The sequence below is a fragment of the Polypterus senegalus genome, chromosome 11 (genome assembly GCF_016835505.1).
Source record: "Polypterus senegalus isolate Bchr_013 chromosome 11, ASM1683550v1, whole genome shotgun sequence".
In the NCBI taxonomy this organism is placed as follows: domain Eukaryota; kingdom Metazoa; phylum Chordata; class Cladistia; order Polypteriformes; family Polypteridae; genus Polypterus; species Polypterus senegalus.
Window position 1 is genome coordinate 22,901,335 of NC_053164.1, and position 19,159 is coordinate 22,920,493.

General features: G+C 37.8%; 1 protein-coding gene across 1 annotated transcript in view; it reads left to right on the forward strand.

The window, feature by feature from the left end:
• LOC120538737 (spectrin beta chain, non-erythrocytic 4-like) overlaps positions 1 to 19,159 on the forward strand; it is a 461,881-nt gene that overhangs the window by 216,984 nt on the left and 225,738 nt on the right. The window contains exon 21 of the mRNA XM_039768162.1: positions 12,575 to 12,721. Coding sequence (XP_039624096.1) covers positions 12,575 to 12,721 — 147 coding nt within the window. The remainder of the gene's footprint in view (positions 1 to 12,574; positions 12,722 to 19,159) is intronic.

Genomic DNA, 19,159 nt, shown 5'->3' on the forward strand with positions numbered 1-19,159 from the left:
TTGGGATATCCATAGTTAAGGAGACACTCTTCGGTTATCAATTGACTGGAGATTGATTGCTTTTCATTAACCATTCTTTAACTATTTTCTTTAACCATTTTAATCAATTTAGTTTCATGGGAAAAGGATTGCAAGTACAGCTGTTTGCAATTGGCCATTCATAAACCTGTCTTATATGACAACATTAATACTCTGCTCAGTCAGTATGCTGAGTCTGCAGATGTTTTCAGTAAACAACCTTCACTCATATTATAGCCACACACCCGATATGACCATGCTATTAATCTTTTATCTAGTGTACCATTGCCTAAGAGTCTGGTTTATTTATTGTCTCGTCAATGCTATGAATGATTATTTTGAAGAAAACCCTGCATATTGATTTATGAGACCTTCCTCTAGTCCTAATGGTTTGGGATTTTTTGTTTTCTCAAAGAAGGACAGTACCCTTCGACCCCCTATTGAGGATCTTAATAAAATTATCATTAAAAATGACTGTCAGTTATAACTATCTATCTAACTATCTATTACCATTGATCTCTTCCTTCCTTGATCAAATTACAGGTTCCATTATGTTAATAAAACTAAATCTCAGAGGAGCTTACAATCATGTTTGCATTCATGAAGACGATCAATGGAAAGCCACATTTAAAACTTCATTGGCTCATTACAAATATTTGACACCCAGATTATTACCTTACTGTTACCAGCAGAGGTTGCTGCATCAGTTGTTGGTCTTGGGGGAGTTTTATCACAACAATTTCCTGATATTAATAAACTTCATCTGTGTGGTTACTTTTTTTGGGAATTGTCATCCTTGGAATAAAATTATTTTTAAGGAGATTGTGAGATGTTAACAATGAAATAGGTATTACAAGAATAGTCCCATGGTCATCCTTGAAATATATTTACATATCATTAAAAATGTTATGTATTTGAAGACAGTTAAGAGTTTTAATGCTCATCAAAATTTTAATTGTTTTTCTTTAACCATTTTAATTAGTGTATTACATATCAGCCAGGAGAATAGTATTTTGTGGCCAATGCATCATCTTCAATGGTTGAAAACAAAAATAAAGCCAGAGAAAATTATTTTCCTAATAGATGTATCCATCCATCCATTATCCAACCCACTATATCCTAACTACAGGGTCACGGGAGCCAATCCCAGCCAACACAGGGCACAAGGCAGGAAACAAACCCCACACACACACACACACACCAGGGACAATTTAGAATTGCCAATGCACCTAACCTGCATGTCGTTGGACTGTGGGAGGAAACCGGAGTACCCGGAGGAAACCCACGTAGACACGGAGAGAACATGCAAACTCCACGCAGGGAGGATGCGGGAAGCAAACCCGGGTCTTCTAACTGCAAGGCAGCAGCACTACCCACTGTGCCACCATGCCGCTCTAATAGATTTATTGGAGCCATAATATTTAATCTCTAAATGTACAAATCCCTGCTGGAAGGTTGGGTTAATTCTAATATGCCAGCAGATACTCTTCTTCTTTCCTTGGTCATCCAAGTATCTCTAAGGCAGGGCCACTACCACCATTAAAGCAAATTAGTCATTTATCTAATAAACCCAGCTGCACAGGTTATCTACCAAACAGTTGTTTGGTGCAGTAATAAATAGTGCAAAATAACCTAGCACTGGAACTGCTGTAAGGCTATTGAATTTATTAAAATATAGTTTTGGAAGCCAATGACAAATAAAGACATAAAAGAGTTTGTGTTGGCCTCTGAGATTTGTAACAAATCAAGTCTTGTTCTGATGCTCATTTGGGCTTATTGTGTCCAATTCCTCCACCTAATCCACCCATGGGAAGAGATTACAATAGGTCTGAATATCAATCTTTCACTCTGAAAATGTCATACAACTGTTTTGATTGTTGTGGATCGCTTTTCTGTAGCTTACCTCACTCCCCTAAAAAGGTTTCCCACAATTCATGGATATTTTTATTCATCTGTATTTTAACTTAAATGATTTTCCTAAAAACATTATTTCTCATCACAGCCCTCAATTTGTTTCTACATATGGCAGGAATTTTGTTCTAAGATTATGATTCAAGTCAAACAATCAAGTTGTTTTCAATCTAATCGGTATGATAAGTTACCTCTTCCTGAATTTTCTCAGTTTCATATGGTTTTCAACCTTTTGCTTTGCATTTTATTTCAACCAGTAAGTCAGTACCATGTCTTTTTATGGAATCATGCTGTCTGGATGAGGTTTAGTGAGCAGCTGTTGACAGCAGGCAGTTCTGTTTCTGTTAATTACATGTATTACAAGCCACACAGAACAATCTCTCAAAGTTCACACTAGTGAGGGTTTGGACAGGAACATGCAAACTGATAGGGAACAAACGGCAATGGCAGAATTTCTTTTCTTGGGTTCACGCTTTGGAAAAAAATACTATCACCTGTTAAATAATTAGACATGCATGCACATAGAGCATTATGCTGAATGCTGTCTTTCACATCTGAAAGACATCGCTGATGCTTTAATTAGTACTAGGGCTGTCGAATTAGCTCAAAATTTTAAGATCTGCATCTCCATATTAAAAATAAATATTCAAAAGTAGGTTAAAATTCTGTTTGTTACCTGTATGTTTGTATAATATGTGAAGTTTTTTTTTAAATATTTTTTATTATTATTACTATTTCTAATTTTTCAGTCATAGTGAACCTGTAAAGCATGAACTGCTAATTACAGGTGCATAGTTTCTTCAAAGATGCAGCTAAAAAACTGTACCTGTAACAAAGGTGAAATTACAGATCTTTACAGAATAGGATTTTCCTACACACAAAGGAATGTGATGAAATTAAAATAATGTGCCCACCGCCCTGCCTCTTCCTAACTGGAATGCACACAAGGCACCTAGACAAAGCCACTTGTGATTGTTTACCCAGTGCTATCATTAATCACTTCTTCTTATTCCAGCTAGGCTAGAGGATATGATGCCCCTTCATAACTCTCATTTATATTATAGAAAATTAGGCACTGTGAACCTTTAAGTGTTTTATAAATGAAACCACTGAATTCACTAAACATTGTATTATAATTGTCTTTACATGTTTCTTCTTCATTTTATATATATGTAATATATATTACATAATATATATTTCTTTAGTTGTGGAATTGTATAGTGTGTCTAGTCTATGTTTTGGTTTGACTTTCAATCTCCAGTCATCATCCTGCCAGCTACGCCACTGTGAAAATGAACAGACTCGACACACTTAAAAAGGTTTGGGGCAGCCACACGTATAATATTCCTGGTTGCAAAAGAGTTTTGAATAGCACAGAGATGTTCACAATACCGAGTCCAAAACAGAACTGGTGAGGGTTTGCAAAGATGGCAGCTTTAAGGGATCAGAAGTGATGTATAGGAACCGGAAGTAATGTAGGGGAACGGGAAGTGATGTTCTTCCGACATCAGTCTGTGCACCGGAAGTGACATTCTTCTGTGTGCTAGAACCAGAAGTGACATTCTCCTGGGCACCAGAAGTGACGTCATGCTGAGTGCCAGAAACGACGTCATGAGCTCTGAATCAGACAGGTTTTCCCGCGGCTGGTCTGTAGAGATAACAGGAGAAGGTTTAGTGCACCCTGCCACCCCCTGGCCTGGCGTGGAATTACCTTTGTTTGGTCCATACAACAACCTACTCGCACGTGTGTGACAATATATATATATATATATATATATATATATATATATATATATTACCACATAGCTTTATTCAAAGTATCTTACAAAAAAATCTGTAAAATTAGTTTAAATGTTTATTAGGAAGCTGCCATTTTAAAAACAAATGCAAAACAAAATTTAAAGTTAAGTATAATAAGGGTCAGCAATAGTTAGTCAAATGGCTAGGTGAAAATTGTCAGTCTTGAAAAAATGATGATAGAAACACTGTGGTGCCAAAGGGGTTCAGCAGAGCTGTGCCATAGAGCAGTGGGTTGCGACCGCAATATTTGAACTTGGGTGGCGCCGAGTCGTGTAATGAGAAAAGGTTTTGAACAGTCTGCAGAATGCTTTGCGATGGCTCATTGTGGACAAGTGTAAGCTGCCACCTCCCCCAGGATGACAATCGTCAGTGATTCTTCGAGGGGCAAGGACAATTTTACATGGGAGATGGATGTTCTGGATGATGCTCTGCAGCAACTTTGGGTTACGAACACACAAAAGAGGCAAAACTGGGTAAAAAAAAAGAATTTTAAAATTCCTAGAGGAACAATTTTTGGTTATCAGAAGAATCATCCATATGGATAATAATAATAATAAACTTTATTTATATAGCTCCTTTCCCATGCTCAAGGCACTTCACAGAATCTCATAAAGAAACAGCAGGTATACTGTATGTAATATTGGATACAGATGTTTCCTGAATAGAACATTAAAACAGATAGATACAGGATAAACAAAGACATTAAATAGAATAAAAGACAATAAACCAGAGAAAAATACTAAATTCAATACTAAGAGAAATGCCTGAACAAATAACATAATTTGTGATATAACACATACACACACATTATACTGAACACGTAGACTGATAGGAACACTGAAAGAGGGGGCAGAATGTCAGGTTAAGTTAAAGGCTTTCCTGAACCGATGAGATTAAAGTTGTTTATTAAAATAATGAATGGAGTCAGCTGATCTAATTAATTCCAGAATGTCATTCCAAAGTCTGGACACTAGGCAGCTAAAGGCCCTGTCATCCATAGAGTGCAGATTAGTGTAGGGCACAACAAGACTGCCGGAATCAGAGGACCTTAATGGGAAGGTAACTGATGTAGTCTGCTGCAAGCCCATTTAAAGCTTTGTAGCTTTGAATGTTCCAGAAAAAACGTTTGTTTAGATCTGAAACAGACTCCAAAAAGACAGATTTATGAAATACCAATTTATTTGTGATTTTTAAAAGGCTCTTGCTGCATACAATCACACAGACTAAGTTCACACTTTTCTTGATCTCTTAGTATCTTGCCAGGTTGCCTACTGTTCATTTGATTTCTGCTTTATCCACATATTAGGAGCCTTTTCAAAGCCCAGAAAATCACTTTTATATACAAAGACCCCTTCCAATGGCTGCTTGTCAAGCAATTTTTCTATGAGGAACCACACAACCCAGCAAAATGCCATTAAGGAACCAGTATATTTAAGAATGCAGGGTGTGTGATACATGATTTGATACATTTGCAGGGCAAGATGGCAGGTGAATGCTGTAGGCATGAACTCATAGTTAAGGAACAACATATGAGCTTAAACTAAACTAATTGTTAGCTGCCTCTATGTTGCAGCAAAAATATTAAATAAAAGTGACTTGATTTTTTTTTTTTCATTTCAATATGTGTTATATCAGCAGGTGAAATTTTGTATTGGCTGAGATAGCTAAAATGAGCATGGCTGACTCTGAAAAGGCTTTTTAAAGTAGTGTGGTTGAGTGCAGGAATGACAGCTCCAATACTTGAACAGAAACTTTTGTGCATCAACCAGGTCGTCTCATTTATTGTCCGGAAACAAAGCAACTCAAAACAACCAAACCAAAAAAAAAAGTTCTTTGGCATACTTCCCGTTATGCGGAGTTAACCAGGAAAATGATAAAGTTGTTAGGGTGGACAGTCAAGTTGTATTTGCTAGTGGAGTTTCATCCAGCAGGTCCATTAAACCAGTAATGACGCCTCCTTCTAAGACTCCCAGGCTTTTATGGCGGCTTAACCGGAAGTGGTGGGGATGATTGCCTTAACTGGGCAGGTGCAGAATGAAGGAGATGACAGTGTTAATAGCAGTGCCCCCTCTCATCTCAGCAGGTTATAACATATCTCAACTGAGCGTGTGAGGAGGTCCTCCTACAAGCATGCGTGACAGTAGATAATATACAGTATAGCCAATATAACAGAAAAAAAATCTAATGTTTCAGTTTGTTATTTTCCTTTTTCTTTAATGTAAAAAACTTTGTGCCCTAGGAAATAAGTTACCCGAACTATTCTATAACATTTCAGTAGTAATTTACTGCTCTGATGATGAGCTTTCTGATCATAAAAAAGGTCATTACGATAACAATTAATGAGCAGAATTCTTAATTAATTGCAGAATTATGGTATTTGAGGGTTCCTCTAGAACCTCGTTCTCTTACATGATCTGGCTCAAAAACTAATCAGCACATCTTCTGTCCTTAAGAAACTGCGACACACAGATAGACATACTCCCATCATCGAGATATCATTGTTTCCACTATCAGGGAACCCTAAAACATCGAGGTCCATTGAAAACCGTAGGTCAAAATTTTTGATGAATCTAAAGCTTTCGCTTCCCCCCAAAGATGATATGTTATGGTGGAGAGGGCCACAAAGCAAAAAAACAAAAAAAACAGCTTTTGCTTGGTGCAACGGATTCATAAAGATTCTAGCATGAATTCTGCATTTTTAGTTCGAGGCTAAATCAGAATATTATAAATATCTGTTCTTTGTACAATTGCACATCAAAGAGCAGAGCAGTAGGGGAGAAAAAAATATGTCAAGGTGCATAAAACACAGTAAGATGGCCTTTTAACTAATGATGATACATACTAACCATTCTTTTAAAGCGATTTACAAAATAAGATCTGTGAAATAGAGCAATACTTCATACAACCTCATTAGTAATACATTGTTGAAATTAATACAAAGTAAAACAGCCATTCTTTTACATTTTAATATTAGGTGTTTGCCTTCCAGGATATTTGTAAAATACGTTTAAATTATTAAACAGTGATCTGATAGCCCTAGTTGCTGCTAAAGTCTGATAGCCTAGCAGTAAGGAAATGTGTCATCGCTCTCCTATAATAATCCTGTAAAGACAGGCCTAGGTCTATTTATCGCTCACTTCTGAGCCTATTTCCACGTAGTTGTTTTTCCTAGGTGTCACTGTTCAAGAATTTAGTTCTACATATTCAATAATGTGCATGTCCCCTCGTCATTTATCTTAGTCCTTTCCTGTTGTGGACAATCTGTGTGACTGCACATTCTGTCTGAGCTTGTAGCATTTTGAGTGCCAGTGGTTTAACCTCAGCATTGAAATTACAGTCCTTATATCTCAGGTCTATAAAGCAGAACATGGGTTTAGTGTAAATCTCACTGAAACAATTTGTTTATACCCCTCAAGAGATTTATTTTGGTCGTATTGACTCCAATGTGGGTCAACAGTCATTTTAGCACATTAACTGAAGGAATTATATTAAATACCAAGGCAAATTTCACTTCTCAGTTGTTCAGGTGGAACAAGGAGTGTTATTATGATCTCAATCAAAACCCCACTGTTTAGGTTTTACAGTTGCAGGTAACCAAAAATCAGCGGCGTAAGCTCCAAGGGCTGTTGTGTGCTTCACAAAGGTTTGCAGTATATGAAATATACAATTCCATCTAATAGCAATATCTTATTGAAGCATTTTTAACTGCATACCAAATTCTGCTTGTATGGTTTTGAGTGTTGGCTAATTGTAAATGTTTCAATTGACCTACTGTCTCAGTGTCATTCTGAATTATATCCAAGACACTGTGCCGGGACTGTACACTAACATTAACAGTAAGCTATGAAGTGTGGCCCATACACAGCAAAACTAGGATTCCACATTCCCCCATAGCTTTTGTAATGTTTTGTATGTTGTCTCAGTGTAAGGCATAAATATTCTATTTAGATATTTTACATGTTTCAAACATTTTTTTGAATGTAATAGAGAGTTCAGTGACTGTGTGTGATTCAGAGCATTCTTGGGCATGTGAAATGACCTTCTGAAATTTAAAATCAATGTTGATGTGCATTAGGCTTCCAAATGTCAGTTAAATTTGGGATTTCCAAAGTCAGTGACATTATTAGCAAAGAATTTGTGCATATACAGTGGAACCTCGGGTCACGACCGTAATTCATTAGAAAACTCTGGTCATAACCCGATTTGGTCGTGACCCGGAGTAATTTCCCCCATAGGATTGTATGTAAATATAATGAATCCATTCCAGACCGTATGAACTGTATGTAAATATATTTTCTTTTTTAAGATTTTTAAGCACAAAAATAGTTAATTATACCATAGAATGCACCAGTGTAATAGTAAACTAAATGTAGAAACATTGAATAACACTGAGACAAACACCCAGGCTCCGTGCTCAGCAGCTCGCTCGCTCGCTCTCTCTCGCTCTCTCTCTCGCTCTCTCTCGCTCTCTCTCTCTCTCCTGCACCGACTTTCTCCTCCTGCTTACTGCCTTCTCCTGCAACCTCCCGTTCTTTCCTGTTCTCTTCTTTTTCCCTTTAGCCGACTCACGCTTCTATTTATGAAGAGGACATGGTATTCGTGGCAATCAGCAGCTCCTGGGAACAATTACGGATGCGGACCGCTTCTCACCTGAGCACTTAGGTGAGAAACGCCCACATCACGAACTCCTCAGGAACCGCTTTGGCCACACACCACCACGCCCCCTCGCAAAGTCGCGAGTGCAGTGATTATTTATTAAAAGTGGCCTTTTTGACGGGAGTTGTGGACCCGCTATACCACAGGAGGAAGATGGGTTGAGAGGAGGTTACAGTTTTGAGGGAGAGTCCCTCTGCGTGATGCACCGAGAACAATGTACATTACAGGGAGAGACTGAACACGTGCGGAAAACGAACCAGAAGGGAAACTGCCTTGTTCATCACCGAGTGTGTGGTCATGAACAGATGCAAAAGTTTGGCGAACTTTATGGTCGTAACCTGATTTGTACATGTTCAGAGATGTTCGTGACCCGAGGTTCCACTGTAACTTGCCACCATATTTTTGTAGCACTAGAAGAGGTATGTCAGAGAAATAACAATGTTTAGATATCATGTAATGAAGCTTGAAATACTCAACCAATGCTCACAAATGGCCATATCTTCTACAATGCACAGTGGCTGATCATCTAGAGTGGTAAATTTCATCACCGTTGCAGCAAATGTTTCAGCCCTTAGACTGCTTTTTATACAGTACTGTCAGGAAATTGAGCAGCATGAAAACAGTGAATATTTAGGACTGGGAAAGGAGTCAAGGACAAAATATAGAAAAAGGATTGTTACCAAAAAGACAAAACAAAAAAACAAATATCGAAAATCAGAGTGTTAAGGTTGATTAAAGTCAAAACAAGAAAGCATGAGATTTGAGACCATATTTGCAAAAGATAAGATTTGCGAAGTAAAGTTTTTTAGTGTTAGTATTTATCCATATCCGGGATCGCCAATGGAGCCTTGCTGTGTTTTAAATTGTTGCATAGTTTATGGCAGACGTTTATCCCTTTGAGAGAAAAATGATTAAACCCCACAAGGAATTGTATACATGACAATAAATGAAAGGTCATTATTAAATTATGAACAATAATGTTTAAGTTGGCTCATTCACAGCAATCTTTCTCAAATTTCTTTAGTTTTTGCAAGATAGTGATCAACCATCTAGATAGCTGCACCTTTTTGATTAGTGCACGCTAGTGTAGGATTCTGCCCAAGATGACGTGTCTTCAAGGGTATAGTTAAGTTTGTGCAATTGAAATGTCGTACTTGTGACACTCCATGCCAGTCATTAGTTGAAAAAGTGTTGCAAGTGGCATAATTTATGACTTGATCCCTTACTCTGAAAATCTTTCACACTGCAGACATTTTCACACCATAGTCCAGAGTCACCTAAATACATTGCTTTACTGGAACACAAAGAATGTGTCAGCAAGCGTTGTTTTGAATTATTGGTCTGATGCTGACAAAATTATTTTAAGCGTTTATCTGCCAGTGTATATATTATTTTAATATCATTATTCATCCACAACAACAACATTTATTTTTATAGCATGTTTTCATACTAAATGATGTAGTTCAAAGTGCTTCACAAAATGAAGAAAGATAAGTTTATAAAAAATAAAAATGTAAAAATAAAATTAGGCAATACTAAATAACAAAGAATAAAGTAAGGTCTGATGGCCAGGATGACAGAAGAAACAAAAAAAAAAAAACTCAAGAGGGCTGGAGAAAAAACAAAACAAATCTGTAGGGGTTCCGAGGCCACGAGACCACCCAGCCCTCACTGGGCATTCTACCTGACATAAATGATCTAAATTAATCCTTATGTTTTCCAGGCTTCATGTGAAAGAATTTGATGCTGTTGTTCATGTGACGTCTGGGGTACTGCTTTCAATCCATATATCCGTATGAATCCATACATAATTTATTTAGATTTTATCAGGATCACTTCATTTAATGGCAACAAATGATCCAGAAAACATCGAGACAGTGTATAGAAGCAATCAAGAAAGCTAATAAAATATCACAAAGTGTACAGTACAAGTCAAGGGAGGCTATTCTTAAGTTATATAATGCTCTAGTGAGGCCTCACCTGGAGAAGTGTATGCAGTTTTGATCTCCATATTATATAAAAAGACATAACAGTATTAGAGAAAGCTCAGAGGAAAGTGACCAGGCTTATTCCCTTATACCCTGAGATGTATGAGATATGAGGAAAGACTGAAGGAGTTGAACCTTTTCAGTTTAACCAAAATGGAGATTAAGAGTGGACATGAAAGGAGCTAGTACAGTGGATCCCTGTTATTACTTTAAGATAAACTCTGTCACAAAAACACAGGGACACGGTTGGAAACTTGTTAGGGGCAGATTTCACACAAATATTTGTTTTCTTCACACAGAGAACCACAGACACATGGGATAAATTACCAAGTACGGTGTAGAGAGAAGGTCTTTAGGGACCTTGATCTCAACTTGATGTCAATTTGGACAATCTGTATGAACAGGATGGATGAGTTTGTTGGGCTGAGTGACCTGCTCTTGTCACAATTATTCTAATGCCCTAAAGGCATTGGGCGCAAGATAGGAACATCGGGTGCCAGCCCCTTGCAGGATGAGCACACACACATGCTGTACATCAAGCGCCAATTTAGCCATAATGATCCACCTAACCTCCATGTCTTTGGACTGTGAGAGGATGAAAGCAAATTGTGTTTGTACATGGGTTAATTCTGAAAGTGGTCTATTTGGGTTTTAATTAATCTCTATTAAAAAAATCCAATGAACACAATCATGACACCAAGGCTGTGAAAGATTACTGTTATTTTGTCATTATTTTACTTACAAAATGCTTCACTTGTTACTAGATCTTATTAAAGGTTTATGAAGGTTTGATAATTCTTGCCCCATTTTTTAGCTTCTGTATAGACAGAAAGCTGACATTTCCATAAGGTTATGCAGACATCTGATATCCATTGCGTAACCAGACCTTAAGCATAATATTGCTGTTAAACAACTAAAATAGAAGGTGCGGTCTCTTTAAAAAGACACCCAAAAATGTCAGCAGTGCATGTGCTAATGCTAAAGAGCGCATTCGCTCTTACCTCATTCATCGTGGTGTGTCAGTGAACCACCTATTTTTTAATTCATTTTCCAAGCACTGCAATTTCAAGCGCAGAGGGTGTTTTTATTTTCTTTGATGCCATGTGAAGCTCTGTCCTGCTTCCTCTCTGTACCTTTTTTGGCCCTGTTTTTTCCATCTTTTTGCTTGTCACTATCACCTTCATCCCATCTCTCTCTCTCTCTCTCTCTCTCTCTCCCACTCACTCTCTCTCATATCTCCTGTCCTTTATAGCTTGCCTCTCTCTCTCTCTCTCTTTCTCTTTTATCTCGGCTCTCTCTCACTCATATCTCTTCTCTTTTATAGCTCGCTCTCTCTCTCTCTCTCACTCTCCACCCCCTTCTCTCTCTCTCTCTCTCTCTCCATGAGCTCACTCACCGACTCTGCTGAAATACTGCAGTAGCAATGTAAGCATCTACATGCATGCTGGAAATTCTGGAAGAAGCCCTGAAAGCAAGACTGCAGCAGCTGCAGCACAGCTAGCAAACAGCTTACAGCATGTAGTGGCTAATGAAGATATTTGGGAAAATCTAGCAGCCTGCGATCGTAACGTTCTGGATCCAAGGACCCAGAAATTCTAACTGTGGCCCCCATCAGCTGCCATTTCACTTGATCAAAGGCATTTACGAGGTTCAGGGTGACTGCACAGGACAAATTCAACAAGAAGCTTTTTTTTTTTGGTAATTCTTGCTCTGCCCCTATTGTTTACATTTTTTCCCCCCATTCAGATTACAGTGCTACCTCATCTCTCCATGCTTGGAATATCAATACATGAATAATAAAAAGAAGACTGAAAATATAGAAGATTGGGAACTGTATTCCCATATTTTTTATGAAAAGGACGGCTAGATCTATATCAGCAGGCCTTTCTGACATCCTACTTCCTGGAAAGTGGGTTACGTGGAGTTTGCAAACCCTTGTCATTTAACCGTTAACTAGACGTGAAATGAGATTTGGAAGCAAAAAGGGAATGGATCAGTTGCTAGGAGGTTTGTTGTATTCTTCAGTTGTCTTAGCAGTCCTTGGCTTATGAAAAAAGAAAAATATTGTTTTCTTGGTGGACTGCAACTTAAAATTTCTCCTTTCTCCTCTAAGAGGTGCTATTGTTTTTGGACCTGGATGTATCCTACAGCAGAATGCTCCCGGTTCTGTTTCTTTTCTCACCTGTCTTTGTGCTCTCTAGCTGGATGACTGGGTCACGGAGAAGATGCTAATGGCACGAGATACCTCTCGAGACGAGGCACAAAAACTGCACAAGAAATGGCTCAAGCATCAGACTTTCATGGCCGAACTGGCCCAAAACAAGGAGTGGCTGGAAAAAATCGAAAAGGTAGGTGGCCATTTCGGCTGGGGTTTGTGTTAGTCATGTGTTGTCCTTAGGTGATTGTGCTATTTTTAGGCAGGTTGCTCAAAATCACAGGAATTGCAAACTAAGTTTATTTTAATGGGAATGAGCAGAATTTTGTTATACTGTACCTCCTAACTTACAGATGTCTTTAATCAATAATGGTGTGCTTCTCATATGTGTCAGTAAAGGTCTTAGAAAAAATAATCACAAAATAATCTCTGTTTAATAAGAGTTTGTTAACGTTTGATAGTTTGATGGTGCGATGGAAAAAGTGTAAATCTGTTCTAGATATATAATAGTAGTTAATATATTTGATTCTTAACAATTTTGACCTGGTAAGGTAAGTGAGAAAATAAATATGTGAGTGCCCAAATATTTTTGTAATTATTGCAGTTTTTAAATTATAAGCATATGTGTAAATATGAAATTTATTTTCTTTTCTTACTCAGCATTCAAAACCCATACATACATCGGTCACAAGGAAGTAATCATTTGCAGGCAAATTTATGACCATTAAAATTAAAAACGACAGTCCTCAACTAGCAGGAAACTACTCAGGCTACTCTGGGCAAAAGTTAGCATGACAGTCCGTAACAGAACACACTCACCTCTCAACCTATACTTACACCAGGCCTGCTTAAAGTTGCCATTTTACCTAACAACATGTGTTTTGGCTTTTGAAATAACCTCCTAGAATCATTTGGAAAATAAGCAAGTTCTACACAGAAGTCATAACAGCTGAGAACCAAATGCATAGGGTGTCCAAGTTCTATGAGACAGCTAAGCTACCTGCTGTGCCAACTAAGTGCCAGTCACCACATGACAAGTTTCACTGCAGTGTGAGACACAATGTTAGACTGTTTTGTGAGTATTTATTTATATAATAATATATATAAATACTGTATATATACAGGTGTATATAATCTCTTCCTCCATAGCTATTCAGCTATTCCCATTTTACATGGGGGTCACTATAGTTTTTGAGTAAACGTCTCCAATGGAGATTTTGCAGTGATTTTTTATGACCATATGCTTTTCCTGTTGCCAACCCTATAATTTTATCCAGGCTTGGGACCAACTATATACATATATATAATGTATTTAATATCTGTAAATATATATTAAATATAATGGATGCTGGGGACATAACAGAAGTATACAGGTTCAAGTCACCACTTTTATTGAACAGAAACTACCTACAGTATATTACAAGCTTCTTCCCCAATACAACGTACTTCTCCTCTTTTTTCTGTCTTTTCTTTTTTTATCCACTCCTGCCCAGTAAGCTTTGTCCTTCCTCTATACCCAACTCTGACTCCCTTTCTGGAGCCACGTATTCTATGATGGAAGCACTTCTGGGGCAGGCGGACGGAATCGCTTCACAATAGGGGCACCGACCCTCGGCAGCTCCCTCTTGCAGTACACATGACACCAAGTATAGCTACCCAATGGGAGTGCAGTTCCCAGGTTGCTCCCAGAGTGTGCACTTGGGTGCTCCAGTAAAGAGATGCTGCCAGATGCTGACCTTGGAGCAGTATGTAGCCCAGATAGGCAATCTCCCCTTGTCCTTCCACTTTGCTGTCCCATCTGGGAAAGGGAGCACCAACCATCCAGGTTGGGATAGTCATCCACTTACAGCTTCCATTCACTACATAGGACTTTCAGCCAGATAAGGGTCCCTGCATCTCATTAATATATTAAATTTATATAATATAAAAATTGATGGTTTATTAATTATTTCTATCCAACAATTAGTTTAATTGTATTGTGTAACCAGCAGAGGCACTAATAGAGAAAACATGAAATCCCCCAGCGGGACTCCACTCAGTTACAGGGTAAACAGTATGACAGCCATGTATTTACTCTTTTTTGTGTAATGTTGAGACTATAAAAGATTAATTTAGTAAGAGTGTAGATACATGCCTTGGGATTAATAAAGTATCTATCTATCTATCTATCTATCTATCTATCTATCTATCTATCTATCTATCTATCTATCTATCTATCTATGTAAACTAAATATAGCATTTGCATTCTACATACAGTAGTAACTTTACATGTGCTATATACTCATTATTATGGTTAATGCAGACTAGCAGTCATTTTATTTTATATAACCTAAAGTATTACAAGTTTTGTATGATTTTAAAAAGAAGTAAACATAACAAAAGAATATAGTTAAAATAAATTTGTACCTCTCAAAGTTGACCAATTATGAATGAATATGGATGTGCCCAGCTTAGACAAGTGATGACTCCAGCTTTGATTCCACCACTGCCAGAATTGGCTTCAGTATCTTTGGCTCTTTAAATGTATTAAGCAATTTAGGACAATTAGTGGATGGGTATAACTTACTGTAGTATCTCTTAACTAAACTCAGTAATAATTCACATTCATAAACCAACTGTGAGCATCCACAATGGATAAAGAACGAAGGTGGATATGCTGAGAAAACAATAAAGGATGGATTTTAGATCTTCTGTGGGAATGTGTGTTCATGATATTTTCTGCTGTTCCTGTTGTATTGACGTTTTCCACCAAAGAGTTCCTGGTACAGATCACTGGATTAAACTCAGTGTGACGTAAAACAGAAGGGAGCAGGGTGTCACTAGCAGGGACCCTAAAATGCAATGGATGTGCAGGTTATTTTAATGACTCCGTTTGAGTGAGTGTGGGCAGCTACATGAGTGAGCTCTGTGATAGACTGGCACCTCATGCAGCGATGCTTCCTGCTTTGCAGTAAATGGAGCAGAAGTGTTATTTCTTTTGAAGCAGATGCAGTGGAGGTGGATGTGCAAACTTTCACTGTAAGACAGTTGTCATTTCAGTAGTTTAATCTTGTATTTTGGTAGGTTATCCGCCTCTAACATGCTCTTCCATGCTCATTTATGAATTGCATGAAATGGATATTGATGTGCTCATTGTGAAACTATTGTCCATTTAAGGTTATGGGACCATTTAGCTAGTGTGGCCATTGGTATATGATCTATAGAATTCTAAAACTTTGCGCCTGCCCAAAAAGAAATTACCTTAGATATTAAATTAGGTAACCAAGAAAATTATTATGCAGTATTTCATCTCAACAAAAGATAACACACACTGACAAAAACAAAAAGCTAAAAAAGGTGCGTGGATAATAAATGAAAATGCTAATAATGATGGGATCATACCTCATTGTTTGCCAGGTTTCCTTATACTGGATATGTACATACCAGGGATATTCAAAGGTCATTCACAAGGCCTGAGTTTGATATCTGGCCTTATCTGTTTGCAGTTTACACATTCTCCCTGTTTCTATGGGGGTTTTCTATCTGTGACTTTGTATTGGAGGAACGTGAGTATGGAAAGCAAGTGGCTGAATGGATGAACATCCACATAGGCAGGTGAAGGATGAGCCAACTGTGCAGTTGTTTATATAGTACAGTGATCCCTCGCTATATCACGCTTCGACTTTCGCGGCTTCACTCTATCGCGATTTTTTTCTCATACAAGCTTACATCACTACGAATGCGCTTTCTGATAACTTTTATCTAAACCCTACGATGGCTCCTAAACGTGCTGCTTTTTCTAAGCCTTCTGACAATAAAACTAAGCGCCGGAGGAAGATGCTTACTATCCAGGAGAAGGTGAAACTCTTGGATATGATTAAAGATGGCAATACCCTACAAAAGCCTCCTCACACTTATGAAAAGACAGCGCCAGCAACTTCCTATCAAGATGTTCTTCAGCCGCGCACCCTGACACCCACTGCCTACTCCTAGTACTCCTTCAGCGGAAGAAGACAACAACGCACCTGCTGAAGATACTGCACCACCTCTGAAGACTCTCCTACTGAGGTCATGCCTTCATAGGTTAGTGGTTGCGTGCAATTAAATGTACAGTACAATAATCTACTATATAAAAGTGTTCGGGATTGTCCTTCCGTCCCGTGAGTGTAAAGCGTAGCGGTATTCCGCTTATTACAGACTTACTACTTGCGGCTTGAGATACGAAGCGATGCGATGTGAGCAGAGTTCTGGTGCTCTCATCGTTCCCTTGCTTTTGTGCGCGATGTGCTGGAAAAATAGACAAAATTATGTCTCTGGAAATAATTAATGTTGATGGAGTACAAATGCCTCACAGCGTAGTAAATATCAGGGGAGATGGTGCTTGCTTATTCTCATCTATAGCTTATTTAGTGCATGAAACTCCATCTTTAGTGGTACAGATTCGGGCTGACATTGTACGACTTTGGACAGGCACTTGAGGGGAAAAACCTCAACTTAGGTTTTCGGGAGATGTTATGAATGGGCACTTTGATGTTCTCATTCCCTACACTTACATGCCTGATGTACACATTGAGCGCACAAAAATTGAGGATAAAAGTCAGTCGCTTTAAAAGGCGAGTGCACCTAGTAATATGATTATTGTAACATCTAATATGTCTTATTTTCTCTTATTTTGTCTAATATATTGGGTAATATGAGTGTAATGGTGACTAAAGGGTGTTATTTCATGTCTAGAAGGCTCTAATAATGCTAAAAAAAGTATTTAGAAGGTCGTAAACAGGTTTTCTATACTCCAACTGCGAAAATATTCAATTTATAAATAAAGAATCCTACTTCACGAAAATTTATTTATCACGATAGAATCTGGAACGGATTAACGGTGATAAACGAGGGTTCACTGTATAACAATATTAGCTGAAGCACATTTGTATAATAGCAAAAGCAAATATTAACGTGCTTTTAAATGTTTATCCTTTTCTTAATGCTGGCTGAAATTCTGGTGTCCCATCCATCATCTATGCTACAGCTCTACCAATGTCTCTCCTCTCATGAGTCAAGAATTTGGTCTTTTTGTGCATGATTGGATTCCATAATTGTGGTAACTCCTCACCATGAATGTTGCTTCTTTGTGGATGCACAAATAATGTACGTTTTTAATCCCACATTAAGAAACTACATGGCTCGTTGAATAATTGAATCGGTGGGCCACAGTTTGATTCTTCCTCTGCTGGTTACGTATAATATATCATCACAAAATAATATAACAGGTAGTGGTGAATCAAACTGACGAGATTCCTTTTGCATACAGTTTCATGAGACTGATTCATTCATTTTTCATGCAATTTCTTAAATGTGAAATGGGAATTTTAAAGGTGTTTTGGGGGTTGAAAGAAGTGAGCATTACTTCTTGAGGGTTGGGCAACACTGTACACTCCTTTTGGACTGGTACATTTCTCAGAAAAGTTCTTAGCTTCAAAAAAAAAAAAAAACAGAAAATAGCTGTCCTTTGGAAATACAGCATGGCTAAACATAACCCACAAAGAGACAAAATGATGCACTCTTAGACAAAAGCTGTAATCCAGAGAGACAATAAAATTGCTATTTAGCTTAGCTGAGAAGAAAATAATGTACCTATGGCCTTGGGGTGGGATTGCGTTTTGGCATATGCAAAACTGTGTACATGCTGATGACGGTGTCCTCCCATCAGTTCTTGGGCTCTGCTTCTGCCTGATGTAAATTGTAGTCCCTGCATTGGCATTGGTTTTTGGGTTGCCCCTCTTCCTGATATGCCATGTAGGCTATATTTTAAGTTTAACCAACAGCAAATGCACAAACCAAATCTTGTGAGAATCATTTCTGCCATTATTGTGTGACTGACAAACAAACTGCGTACAACATTTTTGCTGTAAATGAATTAACGATAGTCATGCTGAACACATGGTTGTGTTTCAAACATATTTAAAATATTGTAATTCTGTAATGTTTAATTTAAAGGTATCATGCATTCTTACTTTCAAATTATTACTGTCACTTGCTTAAAATGGAGGTAAAGTACCTCTTATGATCAAATTCTTTATAATTATAAAATGAACATCCTCTCTAAGGATCTCTTACTCAGCATTGGAAGGCAGCCACGCACAGAATTTGCTCTAGCTCCATATGCACAAAGCATTCAATTATTCAACTTACAAAATGACATATATCTTGTTTAAAATTGTCCAAAATATTTCTAGGGCAAGATCCAACCTGCAAATGTTCCAATCAAGTTCCAGCCTCAATGGTTCACATGTTTTTGGCCTGCACCAAAATAACATCATTCTGGACCAAAATCTGTAAATGCCTATCAGACAGCCTTGGCGTCACAATCCCTTCTAAACCACTAACAGCTGTGATTGGTGGGCTCCCAAATGGAATTAAAGTGGAGAAGGACAAACAAACTGTAATTGCCTTTACTTCACTACTAGCACGTAGACTTATCTTAGTCAACTGGAAGAATCCTATTCCACCTCTTTTAGGTCAGTGGATAACTGATGTTACATACCACTTGAAATGGGAAAAAATCAAATTCTCTCTTAGAGTATCTGTTCAAAACTTTTTTTTTTTTTTAAATCTGGCAGGAACTAATCAATAATATTTTAGAATAAGCATTTAT